The 21777-nt window shown below is 33.6% G+C and overlaps 1 protein-coding gene across 1 annotated transcript; it reads left to right on the top strand.

The window, feature by feature from the left end:
* The first annotated feature begins 17197 nt into the window (after positions 1-17197).
* On the top strand, positions 17198-21078 carry LOC129316512 (aspartic proteinase CDR1-like). Its single transcript, XM_054960935.1, has 3 exons — positions 17198-17540; positions 18736-19332; positions 20687-21078. Exons 1-3 carry the CDS (start codon positions 17198-17200, stop codon positions 21076-21078), a joined length of 1332 nt encoding a protein of 443 aa, XP_054816910.1.
* The last annotated feature ends 699 nt before the right edge of the window (positions 21079-21777 follow it).

Below are 21777 nucleotides of genomic sequence, written 5' to 3'. Positions count from 1 at the left end.
ATAAAAGGACCCTAGACCAGTTTGATCAAAACAAACCAAGGGCAACACATACAAGCTCATATAAATATTGTCCGATGGAACCTAGGAAGGATGAAAAGCCTAAACTAGCAACGATGCATATGCTAGCAGAGAAAACTAAAGTAGAGCCCTTATGTCAGGTCACTCTACAGGTTAAGGAAGGAAAGTCAAACGGGCTATTTTGGAAAAGCCTAGCCTTAAAATGACTTAGCAATTTAAAGTCCCTATATTTTAAGGCACATGTCAATAGAAGGCACATGACCAGGGTATTAATAGACAATGTCTGGGCAGTAAATATACTACCAGCCTGTGTAATGCTCAAAATGGGACAGGAGGAATAAGACCTAATGCTAATAGTGGGATTTATTAGGATTGCCTTAAATGTTCTTGGGGTATTGCCATTATAAGTTGATGTTGGGACCAAATCCTCTCTCACGGCCTTCTTTGTGATCAACATAACGGCACAATACCAAGCCTTATTGGGTCAGGACTAGATACATGCAAATGAATTTGTCCCTACCTCCCTCCACCAAATGCTTTTTATATGGAAAAGAGAAGAGATATAAGTAGTTTGGGCAAAAGACTAACCCTTCATGACAGTCACGAACTATGTTAATGCTAGGTATTATGATGCCGATATAGGTCCTTTTACATTTCAAAAGGTAAATTAGCAAGGGTCCTTAAGCAAAGCTCCTCCATATAACTTAGCAGTACACACTATCATACCTCTAACATGACAGAGGCAAGACCCATCATAGAATTGATGGATGACTAAATCGGAACAAAAAAAGGTCACAGTAGCCATGACCATTCAAAAACTATGGTTGCAAACCATACAAAAGTAATTGGAAGACTATGGCTTAGGGCTGAAGTCATTTACGAAGATGAAACCTAAAAGATAACACAACTGTATAAGCTAGGCCCTGTACCTTTGAAATTGAAAGATTTAGCCTCAGAGGTATAGGATCTACTAGAAGAAGTAAAACTCAGATCCCCAGAGGAATCGAGAATCACTTTTATTAGCTCATTAGTAGAACAAGACTAGAAAAATGCCTTTAAACAAGTACCATAGGAATTCAAGGATTGCTTTGCCTGTGACTATGATTAAATGCTAAGGTTAGCAAGACAGCCAGTTGAACATTAGCTCCCTATAAAGCCAAATTACAAACCACATCAACAACCTGCCTAAAGGATGACAATTGAGGTAGAATTATGAGTAAAGGAGGAGAACAAATGCCTCCTACGGGCTAGCTTCATACAGCCTTGCAGGCATGCTCAATGACTCTTAAATATAGTCTCAGTGATAAAGAAAAATAAAAAACTATAGGTTTGTGTAGATTGTTAAAAAAATAAACATGACCATGCCCAAAGATGTCTATGTAATGCCTATTGCAGACAGGTTAATAGAAAGTGGGGCTAGAAATGTATTATTATCATTTATGAACTATTTTTCAAGATATAATCAAATATTTATCACAAAAGGAGACATTCATAAAATTTCTTTTAGGTGCCTGGGCTCTATTGGAACATTCGAATAGGTAGTCATGCCATTCAAACTAAAAAATGATAGGGCTACCTATCAATTGGCTATAAATGCAATCTTTCACGATATGATAGGAAAACATTTAGATGTGTACATAAATGACATAATGATCAAATTAAAAAAAGTACAAGATCATATCAAACATTTGAAGTCGAGCTTCTTTTAAATGAGGGAAGTAGGCCTTAACTTAAATCCACTTAAATGTGCATTTGGTGTGACTACAGGTAACTTCTTTAGATTCTTGGTCCATAAAAGAGGATTGAAGTAGACTAGAACAAAGCACGAGCTATCTTAAAAGTAAAGGCACCAAGTAATAAAGAAGAGCTACAAAGATTCCTAGGACAAGTTAATTATCTCAAGCATTTCATTCCAAATCTAGCAAGAAAAATAAAGGAGTTCTCTAAGCTTCTGAAACTTAGGGACACTGAGGAATTTTCCTAGACCAAACATCATCAGGCAGCCTTTGAAAGAATTAAAGATCACTTAACAAGGCCCTAGTCTTAACAGCCACGAGGGAGAATACACCATTCATATTATATTTAACTTTCACCGCCACGTCCATAGGATGTATGTTAGCCCAAACTATTGATAAGGGATGTGAGCAGGTAGTTTATTATTTAAGTAAGTGTTTAATCCCCATACAAACTAGATACTCACCTGTGGAAATAACATGTACTAAATTAAGGCATTATATAATAAATGCAGTTGTGTATGTGGTTTCACATTCTGATTTAATTGAGTACATGCTTAATCGACTAGTCATAATGGGTCATAGAGGGAAATGAAGCTTAGTCTTGGAAGAATTTTCATTATTATTTTTACCTCAAAAGTCAATAAAGGGCCATGCATTACCAGATTTCTTGACTGATCATCCCTCAATTGGGCTTCCCGAAGATGAAAAAGAACTATTGTGTTCTCAGTAAATCTAGAGCCCTACGTGCTTAAGTTCAACAGATCTAGCATGGAACAAGCATCTGGGGCCAGAATAGTAATAACATCCCCTCTAGGTATAAAAACTACGCTCTATCTTCAACTAGACTTTGAATGTACTAATAACCAGGCTGAGTACGAAGCATTACTCATAGGGCTCAAAATCCTTCAGAAGTTGAAAGCCCGTGAGATAGTCATAGAAGGAAACTCCCAATTGATCATCAAGCAATTAAATGGTGAATACAAGTGCATGAGCCCGATTCTAGTAACATATTATGTAGGGGCCTCTCAAATCTTAGAAGATTTTTAGGAAGTAACATTAACACATATTCCCCAAGCTCAAAATTAGAAGGCTAATAAACTGGCACAAATAGCATCAGGGCTAAGATTGTCACCTGAACTCACTAGAAAAATAATTGTAATAGAAAGAAAAGAGCATCCTTCAATATCTCAACGAGGTTTGACAGTACAATATGATGCGGTTTCACAAGGATTAGCTCAAGATTAGTGATATGATTTTAGAAGTTATTTTCAAAATCCTGGCCAACACTACCATTACAAAATGAGAATACACACTCAACACTTCATTCTAATTAGAGAAGAGTTGTATAAAACAAAGGCCCAAATGGGTTATTACTTAGATGTTTAGTATTTAATGAGTACATGAAGGTTTTAAGACAGGTACATAAAGGAGTGTGAGGGGCCAATCAATCAGGACTAAAAACGCAATGGATGGTGTGTAGACACAAATATTACTGGCCATCAATGACAAAAGATTACATTGAATACACTAAAAGGTGTAGGAAATGCCAAACTCACCGGCCAATACAACAAGTACCAGTATCAGACATGCATCCTATCATTAAGCCATGGCCTTTTAGAGGATGAGCCATAGATGTGATAGGGAAAATTTATCCCGCCTTATCCAAGGGCAACTTATTTATCTTAATGGCTATGGACTATTTTACAAAATGGGTAGAGGCTATCCTAATAAAGAAATTCGAGCAAGATGATGTTATTAATTTCATATGCAAACAAATTGTATTCCATTTTGGGATTCCTCAAATGATCAAAATGGATTAAGAGACCATGTTCACTGGAAGCGACTTCAAATCCTTTGTTGAGGAAAGTGGGATCAAATTATTATCTTCTTCACCATATTACCCTCAGGCAAATGAAAAGCTGAAGCTTCTAATAAAGTAATCCTGGGAATCTTAAAGAAAACAATTGAGAAAAATCTAAGGGAGTGGCATGTCTAACTTCATGAAGCATTATAAGCTTACAGAACATCAAAAAAAGAAGCTATGGGCACGAGCCTATATGTGTTAACATATAGACATAAGGCCATATTGCCAATAGAAATAGTGGTCCCTTCATTATGAATTGCTAATAGCTCAGGAATATCTTCAAAGGAATACAATAAAGACATGATGAATGAGTTAATTCAATTGGATGAGGTGCATTTACAAGCATTAGATATTGGCAATGGAAATAGTGGTCCCTTCATTATGAATTGCTAACAGCTCAGGAAGATCTTTAGAGGAATACAATGAAGACAAGATGAATGAGTTAATTCAATTAGATAAGCTGTGTTTACAAGAATTAGATCACTTAATCGCCCAGAAGAAAGAGATTTTAAAGATACACAATAAAAAGATAAATAAGAAGAAATTTCAGATGGGCGAACTCATATGGAAACTCCTTTTACTACCTATGATAAAGACTAAACACTTGGTAAATTCTTACCTAATGAGGAAGGACCATTTAAAATTGGTGAAATACTTAAAGGAAACACATATTGGTTATCTAGTCTTGATAGGATTCAACACAAATGGACCATAAATGGAAAATATTTAAAGAAATATTAACCATCATAATAGTAATATACAAAGGGAAATAAATCTACACAATAACTCAAGGCCTAAAGTGGCCTCAAGATCACATAGAGCAAGTAAAGATCTTGAGAAAAAATTAAAGTATACTTTTACTTATAAGAATATGATACAAGGGAAAGCAAAAATTATTCTACACTATAAGCCCCGAATGATGACCCACGAATCCAACATTGCATCCAATTCAGTAATTAGTGACTAGTGCCAACTAAGGGTCGTGTCTAATTTGATTACTGAATGAAACTTCTCTCTAGATATGGCTTGTGCATTATCCAATACCTTAGCAGTGACCTCTAGCTCGGGCTCCACATTACCCTTCTTAACCCATGTTAGCTCCTCCTTAATGGCTACCAATTGATGCCTTAAATCAGCCATCTTAGTCATGAATTGAGATGGTCTACACGAGGGGTAATCTCCTCAACCTGATTGTTGGCAATAGTCACCTGAGCCATGGCATCACTATACTCATCTCTAATAAACCAACTTTCAAGAGATGATCTGAAAGAGACAAGAGCTCTATATGACAACGGCTTATAATGCCATAACATTCTGAGAGTTATAGATAGAGGAATTCTAGCTTGGGTAAGAGAGTATCTCTCTCCACAATACTACGGCCCAAATCAACTCCTCATAGCCTTACTCAGGAAGTAGTAGGGGATGTCAGCTAAGTTGGAACTAAATAATTTTCCAGGCATCCAAGATCACTTCCTTATTAAGAATGCAGAGGCAGGCTAGAAGAGTGTCAATGGGGGCAGCAGTCGTCACAATAGGCTAAAGAAGAAGTAATTATTTAATTAAAAAATATAGAGAGAGAGAGAGAGAAGGTATAATAAAAACATACCTGACTTGGGTCTATCAAAGCTTTGTCTTTGTTTGCAGAATGAGAGATAGCAAACTATAAGGCTTTCTTCATTCAACTAGTAGAAGTAGTGTGCTTAGCCTCATTCGGCATAATGGCACCCAGACCAGTGACTGAAGGGACCATTGTAGATTCTAGGAGGGAAGGCCTAGTAGTTATTGTACTAGCATCAGTAGATCTAGCTAACTCCTTAATAGGCCTCTTAGAATTTAAGGCTCTAGCATCTCCTAATGGAGTAGCAATAGGAATTGCCTCTAAGGCTATAGTAGAGGCAACCTCTTAGACTTCAGCAAGAACCCTAAGACTCTCCAAACCACCAGCACAATCTGAGGCAGTAGTAGAAGTAACCTCTTAAACCTTAACAAAGGCCCCAGAACCCTTTGAGCTTTCAATTACCTCCTGAGCCACAGCATGATGGTTATAGGTTCCTCAATAACCCATTAGCTATAGGAAGCTACCTCAAGAGTAGCAATGGAGGTGACTGCTTGAGGATCTGAAGCTAGAGCTATCAACTTGCTAAGTAGAAGAGGACTTATTTTACTATCATCCAAGTCATTTGGCAAGATTATAAAGTGAGGGCATTTTTATGAAAGTCCACCCCCTTGGGGATTAGGTTCAATTAGATAAGGCCCAAATAGAGGTTACCCAGGAGACACCAAGGAAGGTAATATCTTTTTCTTCTCTTAGAGTCTAGCAAAGGAGATAAAGCTTGTTTTCTTTTATCAAATTCATCCCCCTTGCTTATATGGCCTAGGGAATGACTCTTCTTGAGCTTAGGCTTTTTAGAAATTGGGACGCAAGAGGAGGCATTGTCTTGCTCAATTTCCCTACTCATGGCCCTTAGAAAAGGGATAGTCTTGGTTACAAAAGCGACAGGATCATCAATTTTGCCCCTTAAGAAATTCACCAACACAGGTGATCACGCCTGATCACAGTTTACAGAAATCAAAAATAGGTCAGAATATATAAGTAACAAAAAAGACACACAAAGTAGTTAACACTTATTAGTATGACTCCTTATGATGCGTCTAAAGTGCTAAGACCATCATTTATTGAAATGAAGGTAGGCATCTAAAGTGCTAACACTTATTAGTATGGCAGGTCTATGCTTATGGTCCACCAGGAATCGATACTAAGTTAGGAGGAAGCAATCTGGAATGAAAAAGGCTTTAAAGTCCTCTATAAGGACTAGCTTTACTGGCAGAAAAAACTCAAAGAAATTCTTTGACTCGTCAAGGGAAAGATCGCCTAATAGACTAGTGAAAGGGTGAGTGACATGGGACTTCTTAAGGAAAGGCTCTCAATGGATCAAAGGGAAGTAAGCTTCTTTTGTAAGGACTCCCTCATGCTATCATATAGACGACATAGAAATATGGTCTCCAGGGCCAGTTAGTTACCACAAAGCAGAGATTGAACAATCCACATATAAAATTGAATGGGCTTCCCTCCCAAAAGGGCTAGGATCCACTAACTCAATAGGATCCAGATGATGACCAAGTGCTCTGTAAGGGTTATGGGCTTATTAGCTGGCTTTTTTTAAAAACAACTCCATGACCCATGTATAGGAGCCAACGCCCTTAATCTTAGATTCCAAGTCGGCAAGTAAACTGACATAAGAATCATGCCTTTCAAGGATAGTGAAAAAGTTCTCCTTCCAAATAATCAGTAGCCCTTAAAACATGAACACATTCTAGAGTGTGATTGACATAGGGCTCAGCTCGAAGAGGTGAAAAAGTTCTCCTTCCCAATAATCAGTAGCCCTTAAAACATGAACACATTCTAGAGTGTGATTGACATAGGGCTCAACTCGAAAAGGAAGGCAATGTAACTAGAAGCCTTAAAACTTAGGAGGGCCATTAGTAAATTGACAGGAATATTGACATCAGCCAATAAAAGCTGGATTAGGTTATAAAGACCTATCTTTTTCCACTGCAATTCATAAGTCTGCTTTAGTCATTTAACCTAGTTGGACCAAGCACGTGGAGATCAGGGCCAATTATGAAGCTTCCAACAAGAAGATTTAAGGAAATCTGAGGTCGTCCAGGCCAATATCAGGTTGCATACTGAGGTTAGAGACCATGAATTTGCTAAGTAGGAGCAATCACATTAAAAAAATTAGGTGAGATGGTCACAACAAATTGTATTTTAGCCATAATGGATTAGATTTTATGGAGTTAGCAACAACAAATGTTCACAGTTTTGTAGAAAAATGGTTGTTTTATCCTAATTCTTTTAGTTCTCTACATTTACACTCCATAGAAGAAAGTTTTGTAGAAAAATGATTGGATTTTGTGTATCATTTACACTCTAATTCTCAGAAGAAAGTTTTGTTAGGATTTTTAATGAGATTTTTTTTAGAATCCTAACTTTAATTTAGTTGTTATTAGAATTAATTATATTATTGCCACAATTGATCCTTAATAATTAGGAAAGATTTAACTAATTGGGGTTAATTGGAGTTAATGATGGAGGTCTTTATAAAATTTGGTATCTTGTTCTTATGTTTTGAGAGTTGGCACTTGCAAGTGCATTATTATCTGTCTTTTGAGCATTAAACATATAGATATTGGAAAAATATATTCAATACACATGTTTTACTTTATTTCCTTTTAACTAATTTAACAGTGTGCTAATCTTCTTATGGTATATTTTATCCTTAATTAGGAATAGGAGAGATGCCAAGAGAAGGTTTGAGATCTTCTATTATTGTTGGTAACGAGGGAAGCCAACCGACCCTCAGCTAGAGGTGCAACCTAAGCCCACCCCTATACCACATGTTGAGCCCCCTTAAGGGAATATGCTTTTTTAAAAGAGTTGATGACCATTCTATTGGACATGAGGGTGACTATGTTAAGACACGAAGAGGAATTAAGGAGTAAGAGAATGAGGGAGAACAATGTGAACCCTAGAATGCCCAACCATGTCCATATTTAAAAAGTAGATAATGCACGAAATAGTAATAGGGATAAGGGCCTTGAGGGAGATTGAGGCAAAGGAAGTGGCAATGGTAGAGATAGCCAAGAAGTGGACTATGAGGAAGGGAGTTAGAATGATATAGAGTAGGGCATCACTCCCCTTTAAGTGCTCCTATTTTAGAGAAGGTTGACTAGAGGTTCGCCATGATTAAGGTAACCTTGGACAAAGCCTAGAAGACTTTCTCAAGATTTCACCCTCCTCCATTCAAAGATGATAAATGGCTGTAGATACTGTTAAGAAATGGATTGACAAACTCAAGACAATATTTGAGGTTGTGATATGTTCATCTAAGCAAAAGGTAGTGCTCATAACTATGTTACTAGAGGATGATGTCAAACATTGGTACAAGACTATTAGGCCTATGACTGAGTGGCATTTAAGCTAGAATGAGTTCAAGATCATGTCTTTTGGCTTCTACTTCCTTATGGCTTTAAGGTATGCAAAAGAGGCCAAGTTTCATTAGTTTATGCAAGGTAATTTAGATGAGGAGGAGTTCATCTATAAGTTGAATGAGTTAGACAAGTGTTCTTCCTACCTACAAGAGCATGGTAACAATAACAGTTAGAAGGCTTAGAGGCTTTTTGAAAAAGCCATACTGAAATATTGCTGCCACTTATCACAACTGATGCTTGAGTCTTATGATGAAATGTGCAATAAGTTACACATAATGGCAAGGCATATAAGGGAGGCCAATTTGGCTACAAGGAGAGACAAACAAGGAAGTTTTTTTAGATTGATAGGCCCCGTTAGGGATGAGTAAAAAAAAGAGCGGGTATGATGCTAGAAGCTTAGGGAGCTTTAGGAAGAAGGTAACTATTTAAAAGGGTTCATAGGCTAAGGGACTTGTTCAAAAAAGTAGCACTCTTAGGCTAGCTAAGAGCCAATTGACTACATAGTAGGGATCTTCTACCCTTGCATTTATGGTTAGTTTTGCTAAAGCCCCAACTTATGGAAAGTGTGAGAGGAATCATGCTAGGAGATGCTGGATGTGTTATCACTATGGCAAAATGGGCCATATAGTAAGAGTTGCCCAAAGAAAATAGGAACTGAGGAGTAGTGGCCATTTATTTCAAGGGGTCTTTATGGTAAACCAAGAGGAGGTGATCCATTCCTTTATATCGATAAATGTGCAAAACAATTATCTTTACCTGTGAACATGTTCCTTATAATCTAAATGTTCTATGCTTGTGGGAGCAAATATTAAGACCTCTTATGCTTGTATGGATATTGAGTAAAGGTTTAGGAATTAAATCATTTTCATTGATTTGATTCAATTGCCTATAAAGGGCATTGATATAATTATTAGTATGGATTGATTGTTAATACACAACACAATTCTAGATTACACAAGGAAGATGGTTTCCTTACCAAAGCTTATAGCTAGTGCTTTGATTGCTACAGTTGAATCAAAGTTCCTTTTAGTTATGTAAGTTAAGAAATGATTAAGGTAAGGTTGTGAAGTATTTATGGTGTTGTATACTATAAAGCTAACCCTATTGGATAAACTTGAAGAGACTAAAATTGTTAAGGAATATCTAGGTATGTTTTCTGAGGAGGTGACTGCACTACCACTAGAGAGAGAGAGGTGAAATTCTCCATTGATCTAGTACTTGGAACTAAGCCTATCTCTAAGGCTTCTTATATAATGCCACCATTAGAGCTTGCCAAGCTTTAGAAGCAGATAGAAGATCTTCTTGAGAAGGGCTTAATACAGTCAAGCGTAATACTGTAGGGTTTATCGATCCTTTTTATTAAGAAGAAGGATGGGTATATGCTTTTGTGCATAGATTACTGATAGTTTAATAAAGTCACCACTAAGAACAAGTATTTGTTTCCTTAGATCAATGATTTGCTTGATTAGTTTATGGGTGCAACAATTTTCTCCAAGATTGACTTGAGGTTAGTTATTACTAACTAAGTGCGAAGGCTAATGATGTTGATAAAATAGCTTCCAAGATGTAATATGAACACTATATATTCCTTATGATGCCGTTTGGGTTGGCAAATGCCCCAATAGTATTCATGGATTATATGAATCAAATCTTCCAACCATTTCTAGACAAGTTTATGGAGGTCTTCATTGATGATATATTGATTCATTTAAAGAGTGAGAAAGAGCATAAGGAATACTTGAGGATTGTTTTGCAAAATCTTATGGAGCATAAGTATATGCCAAGTTCTCTAAATGTGACTTTTAGCTTGTAAAGGTGCAATTTCTTAGACACATGGTGTCAAAAGTAGGGATATTAATAGATCCTAACAAGATTGATGCAGTTTTGAGGTGGAAACAACCTAAGTTAGGTACAGAATTGAGGAGCTGTCTTAGATTATTACATAGTTATTATAAGAAGTTTGTGCATCACTTTTCCTAAGTTTACTCTACTTTGACTAAGCTGACCAAGAAAGATCAAGCTTTTATATAGGAAGACAAATGTGAAGAGGCATTCTAGGAGTCAAAGAGGAGGTTGGCTACTGCCCTAATACTTGTAGTTCTTGATCATAAAGAACCCTACACTATCTACACTAATGCAACCTTGAAGTGTTTAGAATGTGTACTAATGAAGAATAATAAAGTAGTAGAGTACACATGGAGATATTTATGACCACATGAGGAGAGCTACCGAATCCATGATCTTGAGTTGGCGGTAGTAGTATTTGCACTTAAGATATGATATCACTATCTCTACAAAGTGACCTTTAATGTTTACAACAATTACAAAAGCCTATAGTATATAGTAGACCAGAAGGAGTTGAATAAGAGATAGAGGTGTTAGATGGAGTTTTTAAAAAATTACCATTTCAAATTAAAGTATTACCCAAGGAATGCAAATGTAGTCACCGATGCTTTGAGCCAAAAGACAATGCATATGGCTAATTTAATGATAATGCATGAGTACTCATTATTTAAGGATATGATTAGTGAGACTCTACGTGATCCTCATATATTCACAACACTTATTCAAATTATGGAAGTTACTAATAAATTCTAGAAGAACTTGAGGGAAGCCTAGATGAAAGATGACTTCTTCCTTAAGTTGAGACAAGAGATTGAAGCGAGTAAGACTTTGAATTTTAGATTTATGACTTTTTGGGATTAAATTTGATATTATATGACCTTAAGATTATGGATTCAAAGGTTAAGCAACTAAGGAATAAGTTGATTTGGTTAGTAAAAGTGGTTTGGAAGGGCATGACACTTGGGGATGCCACTTGGAAAATTGAGGAGAAGATGCAATAGCAATATCTATACTTGTTTTGAGTAGGTATGATTGAATGCTTGATTTTTCTTTTTGATTGGTTTGCATTAGGCGACCTAATGCAACAGCATGATACTTGAGGATGCCATTTAGGAAATTGAGGAGAAGATGTAACAGCAATATTCGTACTTGTTTGAGTAGATATGATTGGATGCTCGATTTTTCTTTGTGATTGGTTTGCATTGGATGACCTAATACGTGATTGATTAATCATTGTCTACGATGCACATTGATCTAATTTCTTAAGATTGTGTTGTTTACAGAGTTTGTCCAATTTTTGGGACAAAATTCATAAAGGAAGAGAGATTTGTAACATCTCAAAATTTAATTTCAAGGTTAAATTAATTAATTGAGTGGTTCAATTCATTAATTGATGTGACTAAGAGTCAATAATAGGATTTGGATGGCCATCTAAGCCTATTAGACCCTCTAATGGGTTTAGAATAGAGCTTAGAGAGTTATTGAGCCATATTGGGCCTAGATTTTTTGGCTTTAGTAGGGTTTTGTATTTTCGCAAATCTGTCGCAGTGGACGACTTTATGCACTATGAAGAACGCATCAGTTTATTTGCAAACGCATGTTGGATAGAATCATTTAGAAATTTAATTTGGAGTTTCAGTCAAGAGAAGAAGTAGAAGGGTCTACTAAGGCTTGTCTTGTGGTCATTTGGAGCTTGTCTAAGACTGGACACACCTTAGGTAAGCTTCCTACTCTCTCTTTCTTACTTCTTCTTGTTCATTCTTTAAGTTTTATGGCTTTAGAGGAGGCTATCTGAAATAATAGCCAAGTTGGGACATTTAAATGGCATCAATGAAGTCTATAGGTGATCTTAAATAACTTTAACCACAATGGGTTTAAGTAGTTGGCATCTTTTAATGCCATTGATGAGTGATTTAGAGTTAATCCTAATATTAAATAATTAAGTTTAATTTAATATGAGTAGGTAACAATGATTATTATGCTTAATAGGGGTTAAATAAACTAATGGAAGTTAGTTTTGGGATTGATCATGCTTAATGAGAGGTTTAGGCCTTAATCATGATTAAGGGTTAATCAATGATGATTAGTCATTAATCTTATTTTTGGGTCATTGTTGTAGACTAATTGTGTTGGAGCTTATGTTTAAAGAAGGTCCCTCAAAAAATCCAAATTAAACTCTTGGGGTGGTAGCTAAAGAGTAAAGGTAAATAGGAATTTAATTATCAAATATCATAGTGTCTACAACTATAATTTATGCTATGTTATTAACGGCTTGAAATGAGTAACATGGACTTACTAGTGAATTTGTAGATTATGAATTATATAAATGTTAAGCATGTCTAATTGTAATGAAATGCTTGATCATTATGTTTATATAGATACCATGTAATATTGAACATAAATTGTAGGCCTGGATTAGTTGAGTTGATTGTATTAATATGAGGAGTTGTTGCAATTATGTTATCATATGAATTGTGATGAGCATGCAAGTTCTATATATCATGATGAGGATGATTTGTTATGATATGCATGAATTTAGATTTGTATATGAGGTTTGAACTTGCATAATCATGAAGGGTGGAAGTTCATCTTAGAGTAATAGAAGGTTAAAATAGTAAATCCATGTAGTGTGGCTTTCATTGAATTTATGTATAGTGATTGGTAAAACTTCATTACTAAGTGCTTAGTATTGCTAACACCCTATGGGTGTGGCAAAGGTTAGGCACAATGCTTTATTTCACCAAACCTGAATTGGATGGTATAGGTCAACTACTTATGACACTCTGAAATTTGAGTAAGGGGAACCTATAGTTTGAGAGTTAATGTAGGATCCCTTGGGTAGGTGACCCCTCACAATTAGAAAACAAGGATAATTCAATCACATAAACTAGACCCATACAAGTTATTAGTCCATGGGTTTAGTTAGAACATATAAGAAGGTTATAAGGCAGTTGCATCAATCATGTGGCATACTTTCTTGTGACATGTTATAGTTAATGTATGGTTTGACTTATGTAAAATGCATTACCCACTTGATTGTAACTGCCACACTAATATGATTTAATTAGATTCTTTGGTTATCAAAATTGTTAAATTTCACTTATGTTACTTAATACTTTTCTAAGTGACAAAAAGGTTAAGGGAAAAGGAGAAGCCTCAAAGGTCGCAAGCACTAGAGACTTTATTGCATAATCTCTAGTACTTGATTTTGTGCAATGATGGATTATATTTTATCAACATTGGATAATTATATGTCAAAACTATGATTTTATTTGCATGAAAGCCATGTCTGTGAGACTTGGGCACTTTTGTTAATGGCCTTGCATTTTTGGAAAGAGGCCTAACATGCAAATGTTTGGTGTAATTAATGTTTATACTTTGCCATCTATATTATTATCATAGCATGTTTATGCATAAGAAGTTATGTTTGTTGAGTGGTAAAATTAATGGCTTGAGGAGAGGCACTTGGTAGGTGCCATTGGATTAAGGTTTAATGGCACTAAGTGTTTCAGGATCCTCATTTGGCATTAGCATAAGTTGTAGTTGATACCAGTACATAGATTTCTTAATCATCCACATATAAGCGCTTGGATATCCTTAATCAGATGTCTAGATATTTAATTAGGCACATTTAAAGTTAATCTTTCATGTTATGTAACTGCTATGTTGTTAAAGGGCTTTCATAGTGGTGGACAAGTCAATTTAAGGTTAGCCTCAGTAAACATGGCTTGGGCCATGGCAAAGTGGCCTCTGTGCCATGAGGCACAACAATTGGTATTTTATGTGGAGTTGGCTGCGGCGGATATACAATTGACCGTGGCAAATGTTCATAATTTTGCAAAAAATCACTGTTTTGTCCCTAATTCTTTTAGTTCTCAATGTTGTCACTATTTTCCTTGTGTTCATGCATCTTTTACACCCTGATTCTCAAAAGAAAGATTTGTTATGATTTTCAATGAGATTTTTTTTGGATCTCAACTTTAATTTGGTTGTTATTAAAAAAAATCTTCTATGTTGCCATGATTGATCCTTTGTAATTAGGGAAAGTTTGATTAATTGGGGTTAATTGGAGTTAATGACAGAGTTCTTTACAATCAATTTATATAGAGGATTAATTTGATATCTTGATCCATTTAGAGGGCAATCGGATGATCAAAAACATATTATGATCATGTTCAACAAGTGAGTTAACTAATTAATTTTTCTTTATGTGTGAAAATTATTATTTCAATTTGGTCTTTGATATAAGGTTTCATATTGGATTGATAGGTTGTCCACATGTTCTATAACTAAAAAGAGTTGCCTCCCATCCATAATAATACTAAAAATTATGAAGATGCATTTGAATGGATGATAATTAAAGTATACATTTACCCTGAATTCAATTATTTCATCAAATTTAACTTATTATATTTTAACTAATTTTTTTTGTTTGATCGAAAGAGTCCACAACAATGTAACAAGACTATGAATTGTGGCTACAACATCATAATGAAAGACATAGTTGATCATGCACCAAATGACAGAATTCTGCTTGACCATGCATATCTTCTATCTCTATTATAGTAATTTTAATAATTTGCATTATAATATACACATCACATACTTAAGCTTGATCTTTGTTATGTTTGGTTGAACAATACTTTAAGGATGCATTTGTAAAGCAATATACTGCAATTGACATTGAAGAAGTTCTCAAAGAGTTGTCACATCATTCGTTCAAGTAATGGGCAAAATATTCTTGATTGGGAACTTGAATGCTCACAACCATTAGCTTGCTCAATTTTGATTCATTATATAGGTTCCTTAGGTTCTTTATACTTTGGCCAATCTTAGTTTTTGGTTAACTTTGCCCAATTTTACTTTTACTTGGCAAATTCTTCATTGTAATACTTTAGTGTATAGGCATTTTTTGAAAAATTTGAAGTACTTTTGAATAGATTGTAAAAATTATTATTGGTTTGAATAATTTTGGTTTTAATTGCATTCAAATTTTGGTTGAAATTAGAACTTTGTTGCTAGATTACAATTCTAGGAATACCTATATTTTGTTTTACAGGGGGCTATTCGAAATGCAACCTATCTATTTAAAAAAAAAACAATAAACTATATAATGGGTATTTTAAAATAATTGCTATATAGTTCAATATATATGACAAATAACTGCTACATAGATAAAACAATAAGTTCATTTGAGCACTTGTGCAAAATAATTAAAATTGGGCTATATATAACAGTTTATATGATAATCACTGAATATAATACAACTATTTGATAGTTATTTTAAGAGAATCATTAAATAGTTGATTGAAATGTTTGTTGGGCTCAAAACTGGAACAAATTATTATAATGGTTATTTGTAAATAACCGTTATATAAAGCCAAACTATATAGTGCATTAATATATAGTAGTTTTTAACTGTTATATATTGGTGAAAACAAGTGTTACATGGATCTTTTTTTTTAGTAGTGTTAGACATATTAGACATATTTATATGCAATGAAAGAACATGCCACTTTAAAAGAAATGTTTACAAAATTTATAATGTTGGGTAATCCAACCTTGGTGGATCATGCCCAAATATAAGCCCAATGGGATCTTGTTAGTTTAGTGAAAAACTCTAGGTCTTTATATGTAATAAAACCTGAGCTCTTAAGTGTGATTTTCCACTGTGACTTGAATAAAAGTGGGAACTGTTTTGTTAACCAAATACCACATGTTGCCCGCTCCTCATTGTGTGTAAAGGGTTGATGAGGCTTATGAGAACCGGTTTCTCATTTCCTTCGACATGTGTGTGTTCAACTGAGAATTTTTTCTTCCTCTTCTCTCTTCTTTCTTTGTGTACATTGCTGTGAATCGAAACCAAGTTCCTCTCGTGACTCCATTTCTGCGTTGAAATAAAAACCGGTGCAACTCACAAGGTACGTTTTTCCTTCCTCCAATGCTCACATATAATGTCTCCCCTATTTTCACTTTTTACATTGATTGTACAAACAACCGATGTAGAAAGAAGAAAAAGAAATTAATTTTACTTAAGGTTGAAGGTTATTCTTATCCCTAAAAGAAAATAATATTTTAGAATAATTATTTTAAACTTTCTATATATAGCAGTGGTGCTATCAATAGGTGTAGAAAGAATATTCAATTAATTTCCTTTACTTTTTTATCTTGTAACATTGGCTTCTATTATAACCATTATAGAAAGTATTTTCTACCCAAATTATTTATTTAATTGGTGTAGAAAGTTATTAGTGACGCAACTTAATTACAAAAATGTCACTTGTCCCACTTTCTACAATGGGTGCCTTTGAAACGGTATAAAAAAAACTCGTTGTGGAAAACAATTCTTGTACTAGTGATCTTATCATGAATAATCAAGAATTTGTTTAATTCTGTCATTATTACTTGCAACTAAGCTTGCAGGTTATTTTCAAAAGATTCTAACATGAATCGGAGTTCAAAACATTTGGAGACAAGCATGAATGTGTATTAATATAATTCATCAAAACAAGCATATTAATTTTGTGGGTTTGATTCAAGAACAATTTAATACATTGTACAACCATTGGACATGCATGAACGAAGCTAATTGAATTTTGATGTGCACATAATTTATAAACGTTGGTTTGCAGATTAGCCATATCTTTTGTTTCTATCTTATACTGAAATATTTTACTATATAATCAAACATCCATATGGATACCAAACTAATCCTCACTACTATCTCAAACACACTCTGAAAATGATGACATCTTCATCAAAACCTTATCTTTTTTACTTCACAATCTTGTTCCTCATTTCAACTTGTGTGAAAGCTATAAAAGAGTCATTCGTCATAGATATCATACATCGTGATTCTCCAAAATCCCCACTATTCGATAACACCACAACTCACTTTCAAAGAATTCACAATGCCTTACTTCGATCCGACCAACGAATGAATTACTTGTTCCCCAATAAAGATAACGCCATAAACAACTATGATCCACGTCCTACTCTGTTTGGCCAGCCTGGAGCAGGAGAATATGTTATGCAGTACGCCTTGGGCCATCCAATGTTTCGAACATACGGTATCATTGACACAGGTAATTAATCTGAACAACTGTATTTTGTCGTCTAGCAATTATTTTTAAAAAGAGGGATGATAAAAATTTTATTCCCTTAAATTTGTTATAGTTATTAACTTGGTTTTTCAAGTTTAATTTATCAAACCAATCCCTTACATTTTCTTAAGTTATCATGATCGTCCTCTAGAATTTGAAATACAAATTGGCTTTCAAATTAATCTGATGTATAAAATTTGTTGATAACTTGACATATATATGTCACTAAATGAAAACAAGTTAGCATTCCAAAGTCATCTGATTTACTTATTTTCTTGAAAACTTGTTAAAATAAGGGTAAAATAATGGAATCAGATTACTTGTGATAGCTGACTTGTTTTCACTTAACCATATATACACATAAAGTCATCAACATATTTTACACATCAGATTAATTTAAAGGCCAATCTGTGTTAAAAACTTAGAAATCAAGGAATAATGTGATCACATAAGGAATTACACGAGACTAATTAAATCTTGTTTGATTACTAAAAAGGAATAAAATAGAGTGGACCAAAAAAAAATAAAGAGACAAAATGGGATGATCAAAAGAGATGAGTAAGTAAATTGATAAGAGAGAGGGATACTTTAATTTATTGGGTTGAGAATCATGATTCATCACATTTTTTAATGGTGTGATGATGTCCACATTTATAGTATATATTGATAAGTTTTATCATACTTATTATGCAAAGGAGAGTGATTTAGTTCTTTTTTTTTTGAATTTTTTCAATTAATTCCATTTTATTATATTCTAATAACTAAATGGTACCAAAATTAATAAAAGAGAGAATGACAGAAAGGTCCAAATTCAACTTAGGCCCCAATTAGTGTCAATTTTTAGAAATTTGCAAATTCGATTCTTAATTTTGCAACTTTGTTATGATGAATTTGTAACTTATTTTTTAAATTTTAATATGATTAGAAAATGAACAAATTTATTTTTTCTCTTAAAATTTAAAAAATAAATTACAAATTTATTACAATAAAGTTGCAAAATTAACAGTCAAACTTATAAATTATTGAAAGTTAAAATTTAAAATTTAAGTTAAATTAATTTATCCTTTTGAACCCTTTCTTTAATAAAAAATTAAATCTAAAGGACTAAATCAAAGTTTTATTATCCAAAAAAAAATATTGGAATTTTTAAAATTTTTGGGTCTGACATTAATGACAGGTAGTGACCTCACTTGGTTACAGTGCACACCGTGCACAAGATGTTATAGTCAAGGGAATCTCCCGTTCTTGGATACTAATTTTAACTGGGGTCTCCATGCTGTGGAATGCTTGAGCTTTACGTGTGTGCACATTGTGAATCCATCAGTGACACAAGTCTTTTGTGATTACGGTTATTGTCAGTGTAAATATTTGATAGCGTATGCTGATCGTTCATCTACAATTGGAGATGTGTTCGCTACTTTACTCAGACTTCAAACAAGAAATGGTGACTACATAGGATTTCCTACGTTTATATTTGGATGTAGTACAGAAACAACAGGTTCATTTAGTACAGGAGCTTCTGGTATTGTTGGGCTTGGAAGAGGACCAGCATCATTGGTCTCACAAATCCGTGACAGCATTGAAGGAAAATTTGGATACTGTTTAGTTCCGGTGGGGCAAGATGCATATAGTCAAATGAGGTTTGGTCAAAGTGCTGTCATTTCTGGACCAGATGTGGTTATTACTCCAATGATAGCAACAACTCCAATAAATTACTATCATATTTCGTTTGAAGGAATTACTGTGGAGGGCGTGTATATACCATATATAACAGGTGATGATTCAACATTCTTATTATTATTATTATTATTTATAGTTAATTAGTAGAATGACATTTAGAATCCTCTCAAGAAACTATTAGAAGAAGGGCTCATAAATTTTTCATCGGATATTATCTTATAAAAATAAATAAATATTGTTAAAAATTGGACCCTAACTTATTAAATTTTGAAGGAAATTCTAATATAAATATATATAACTAACAATAATATATACATATTTGTATAAGATAATATCCAATAAAAAATTTATGGTGGCCTTATTTGGATATAGTCCATTGAGACTTTAAATGTCACTATCCCTGGTTAATTTCAGCTATAGTTGAAATAACATTTAGATATAATAATAGTACTTCACTGAAAACAAATAATAACAGTAATATATATGTTAATATCTTTATATTAGTTTTCATCATCATGGTTCACTTACATCCATCCTTGCTATATTTGTAATTAAAATTTAATTTTATTACTTTTATTATTCCATTTGACTTATTTGGTCTCTTTTCTTTAGATGTTTCAATTATGTGTTTGGGCAAAAAGAAAAAGACTCGTTTTAAATTAGGATAAAGGTTTATTTTTTTCTCTAAAGTATTCTCCCGAGGAACACCCAGTGTTCTAAAGTATTTGCTATAGTATTTTTGCCTTTAAAGTAATTAAATTAAAGCATTATCTACTTTGATGTTAAATTCCCACAAATGTTCATTAAGTAAGAACATTTTGTGTCATGAGGCCCATAAGAAATTGTTTAATGGACGTTTGTGGGGATTTAACGGGTGTTAAGGTAGAGAGTGGTCCAATTTTATTATTTAGAATATTGGATGCTCTTCAAAAAATACTTCAGGAGTAAAAAATGCAACTTTACCCTTTAAATTATTTTTTATTCAATTAATAATGAAAATTCATAATTTATTGTTAAATTCTTAGAATGATTACCATATTATTCTCATTTTTCAACAAATGGGAATATGACCAAAGTGTACCTTCATACGTACTCTAATTTTATTTAAAGTTTTAGTTTGATCCATTAATTTTATAACGTATTTTTTTAGTTCTATAATCATAACATAAGGTGAAGTTTTATACAATTAAGATTAGAATATTAAAAGGACACTGTAAAATTAAGAGACCAAAGAGTATCCTTTTATGAAGTTATAGTACCAAATGTGCTCTTTTGCGGTTATTAATTACATGTTTATTACACCAAAACAATTGTCAAAACACTGCTTGTATATCATCATTCATTTCTTACATCCACATATTTAGTTATTTTGCTGACCATCATTCATAAACACTTCATGATTAAAAGTTTATTATTTCAATTGATAACTTCTTTAGAAAAAAATACAGGTAATTTAGGCAATGCAATCATCGACTCTGGGACAATAGTGACTAGGTTACCAGCAAGATTGTACTCATTTGTTGAAAGCCAAGTTGCATTACATTTGGACCGATTGTACACACGTGTTCAAAGAAGATTTTACAGCCTGTGCTATTCACATAACAACATTGAGACAATGGGAGGTCCAAAAATTACAATTCATTTAAGAGGAGGAAATCTGGTGTTAAGTCCAGAGAATATATATATTCAGGTTGATTATGGGGCAGTGTGCTTCAATTTCAAATCTCATCCAACCGACCTTGTAATTGGGACCAATGTTCAGGCAAATTTCATCGTTTCATTTGACCTTCAAAGGAGGGAAATTGGCTTCTTGAAAATAAATTGCGCCTCCCTGAGCTGATCGATCATATATGTGATGCACGGATTATACTATATTGGTTGTCTTCTTTTGAATAATTAAGTTTATCATCTATATATTTATTAGTTTTATTATTCATGTTCCCCCTTTTGTTATAGCTTCTTGTAGGTCCTTGATCCTCTCTGCTCACAAAATAAATGATGAAAGAGCATTCATGATCATGGTATAAAAAACCAGACCGGATCCACTGATTGAAGTGGTAATCCTAACTCAAATCTAAATCCATTATTATTTAATATTTTTAATGTTATTGCATTTTATTATTGTTAAAAAAATTATAATTAATATTTGCATTAGACATGTATAAGATTTTATGGATTGATTTTTCATTTACTTGAGGATTAAGGACTTCTTTGTTTGAATATTACTATGTTTTATTTGTTTATATGTATGTGTGTGAATATCTTTGTATATTTAAATTAAAATATATTATTCCAATTGCAACTAATCTGCCTCCAGATTGACCCTTGATCGTACCATTAACCTTTAAATCATTACCTAAACCAATTAAATAACCAGTCCTGTTTTTAGCACTCTGATCATAGTACAAGAGAATGCGATAGTATACAGGATCCACATATCATTATATGTGTGTTGGAACCTTGTTTTGGTTATAACAAAAGGCTAGAGAGGATTGTTTTGTAGATAACTAGATATTGATTCAAGGAAGACTAGAATTCA

This window comes from Prosopis cineraria, unplaced genomic scaffold (assembly GCF_029017545.1).
Source record: "Prosopis cineraria cultivar Desert tree isolate PC_DT_omini unplaced genomic scaffold, ASM2901754v1 PC7, whole genome shotgun sequence".
Lineage (NCBI taxonomy): Eukaryota > Viridiplantae > Streptophyta > Magnoliopsida > Fabales > Fabaceae > Prosopis > Prosopis cineraria.
Note: the sequence above shows the minus strand (reverse complement) of the source record. Positions and strands in the feature narration are given on the sequence as shown.

Coding starts and splice junctions, on each gene's coding strand:
- LOC129316512 (XM_054960935.1), top strand. CDS start 17,198: ATGATGACATCTTCATCAAAACCTTATCTTTTTTACTTCACAATCTTG. Junction 17,541..18,735: donor ATACGGTATCATTGACACAG/GTAATTAATCTG, acceptor CATTAATGACAG/GTAGTGACCTCACTTGGTTA. Junction 19,333..20,686: donor GTATATACCATATATAACAG/GTGATGATTCAA, acceptor AAAAAAATACAG/GTAATTTAGGCAATGCAATC.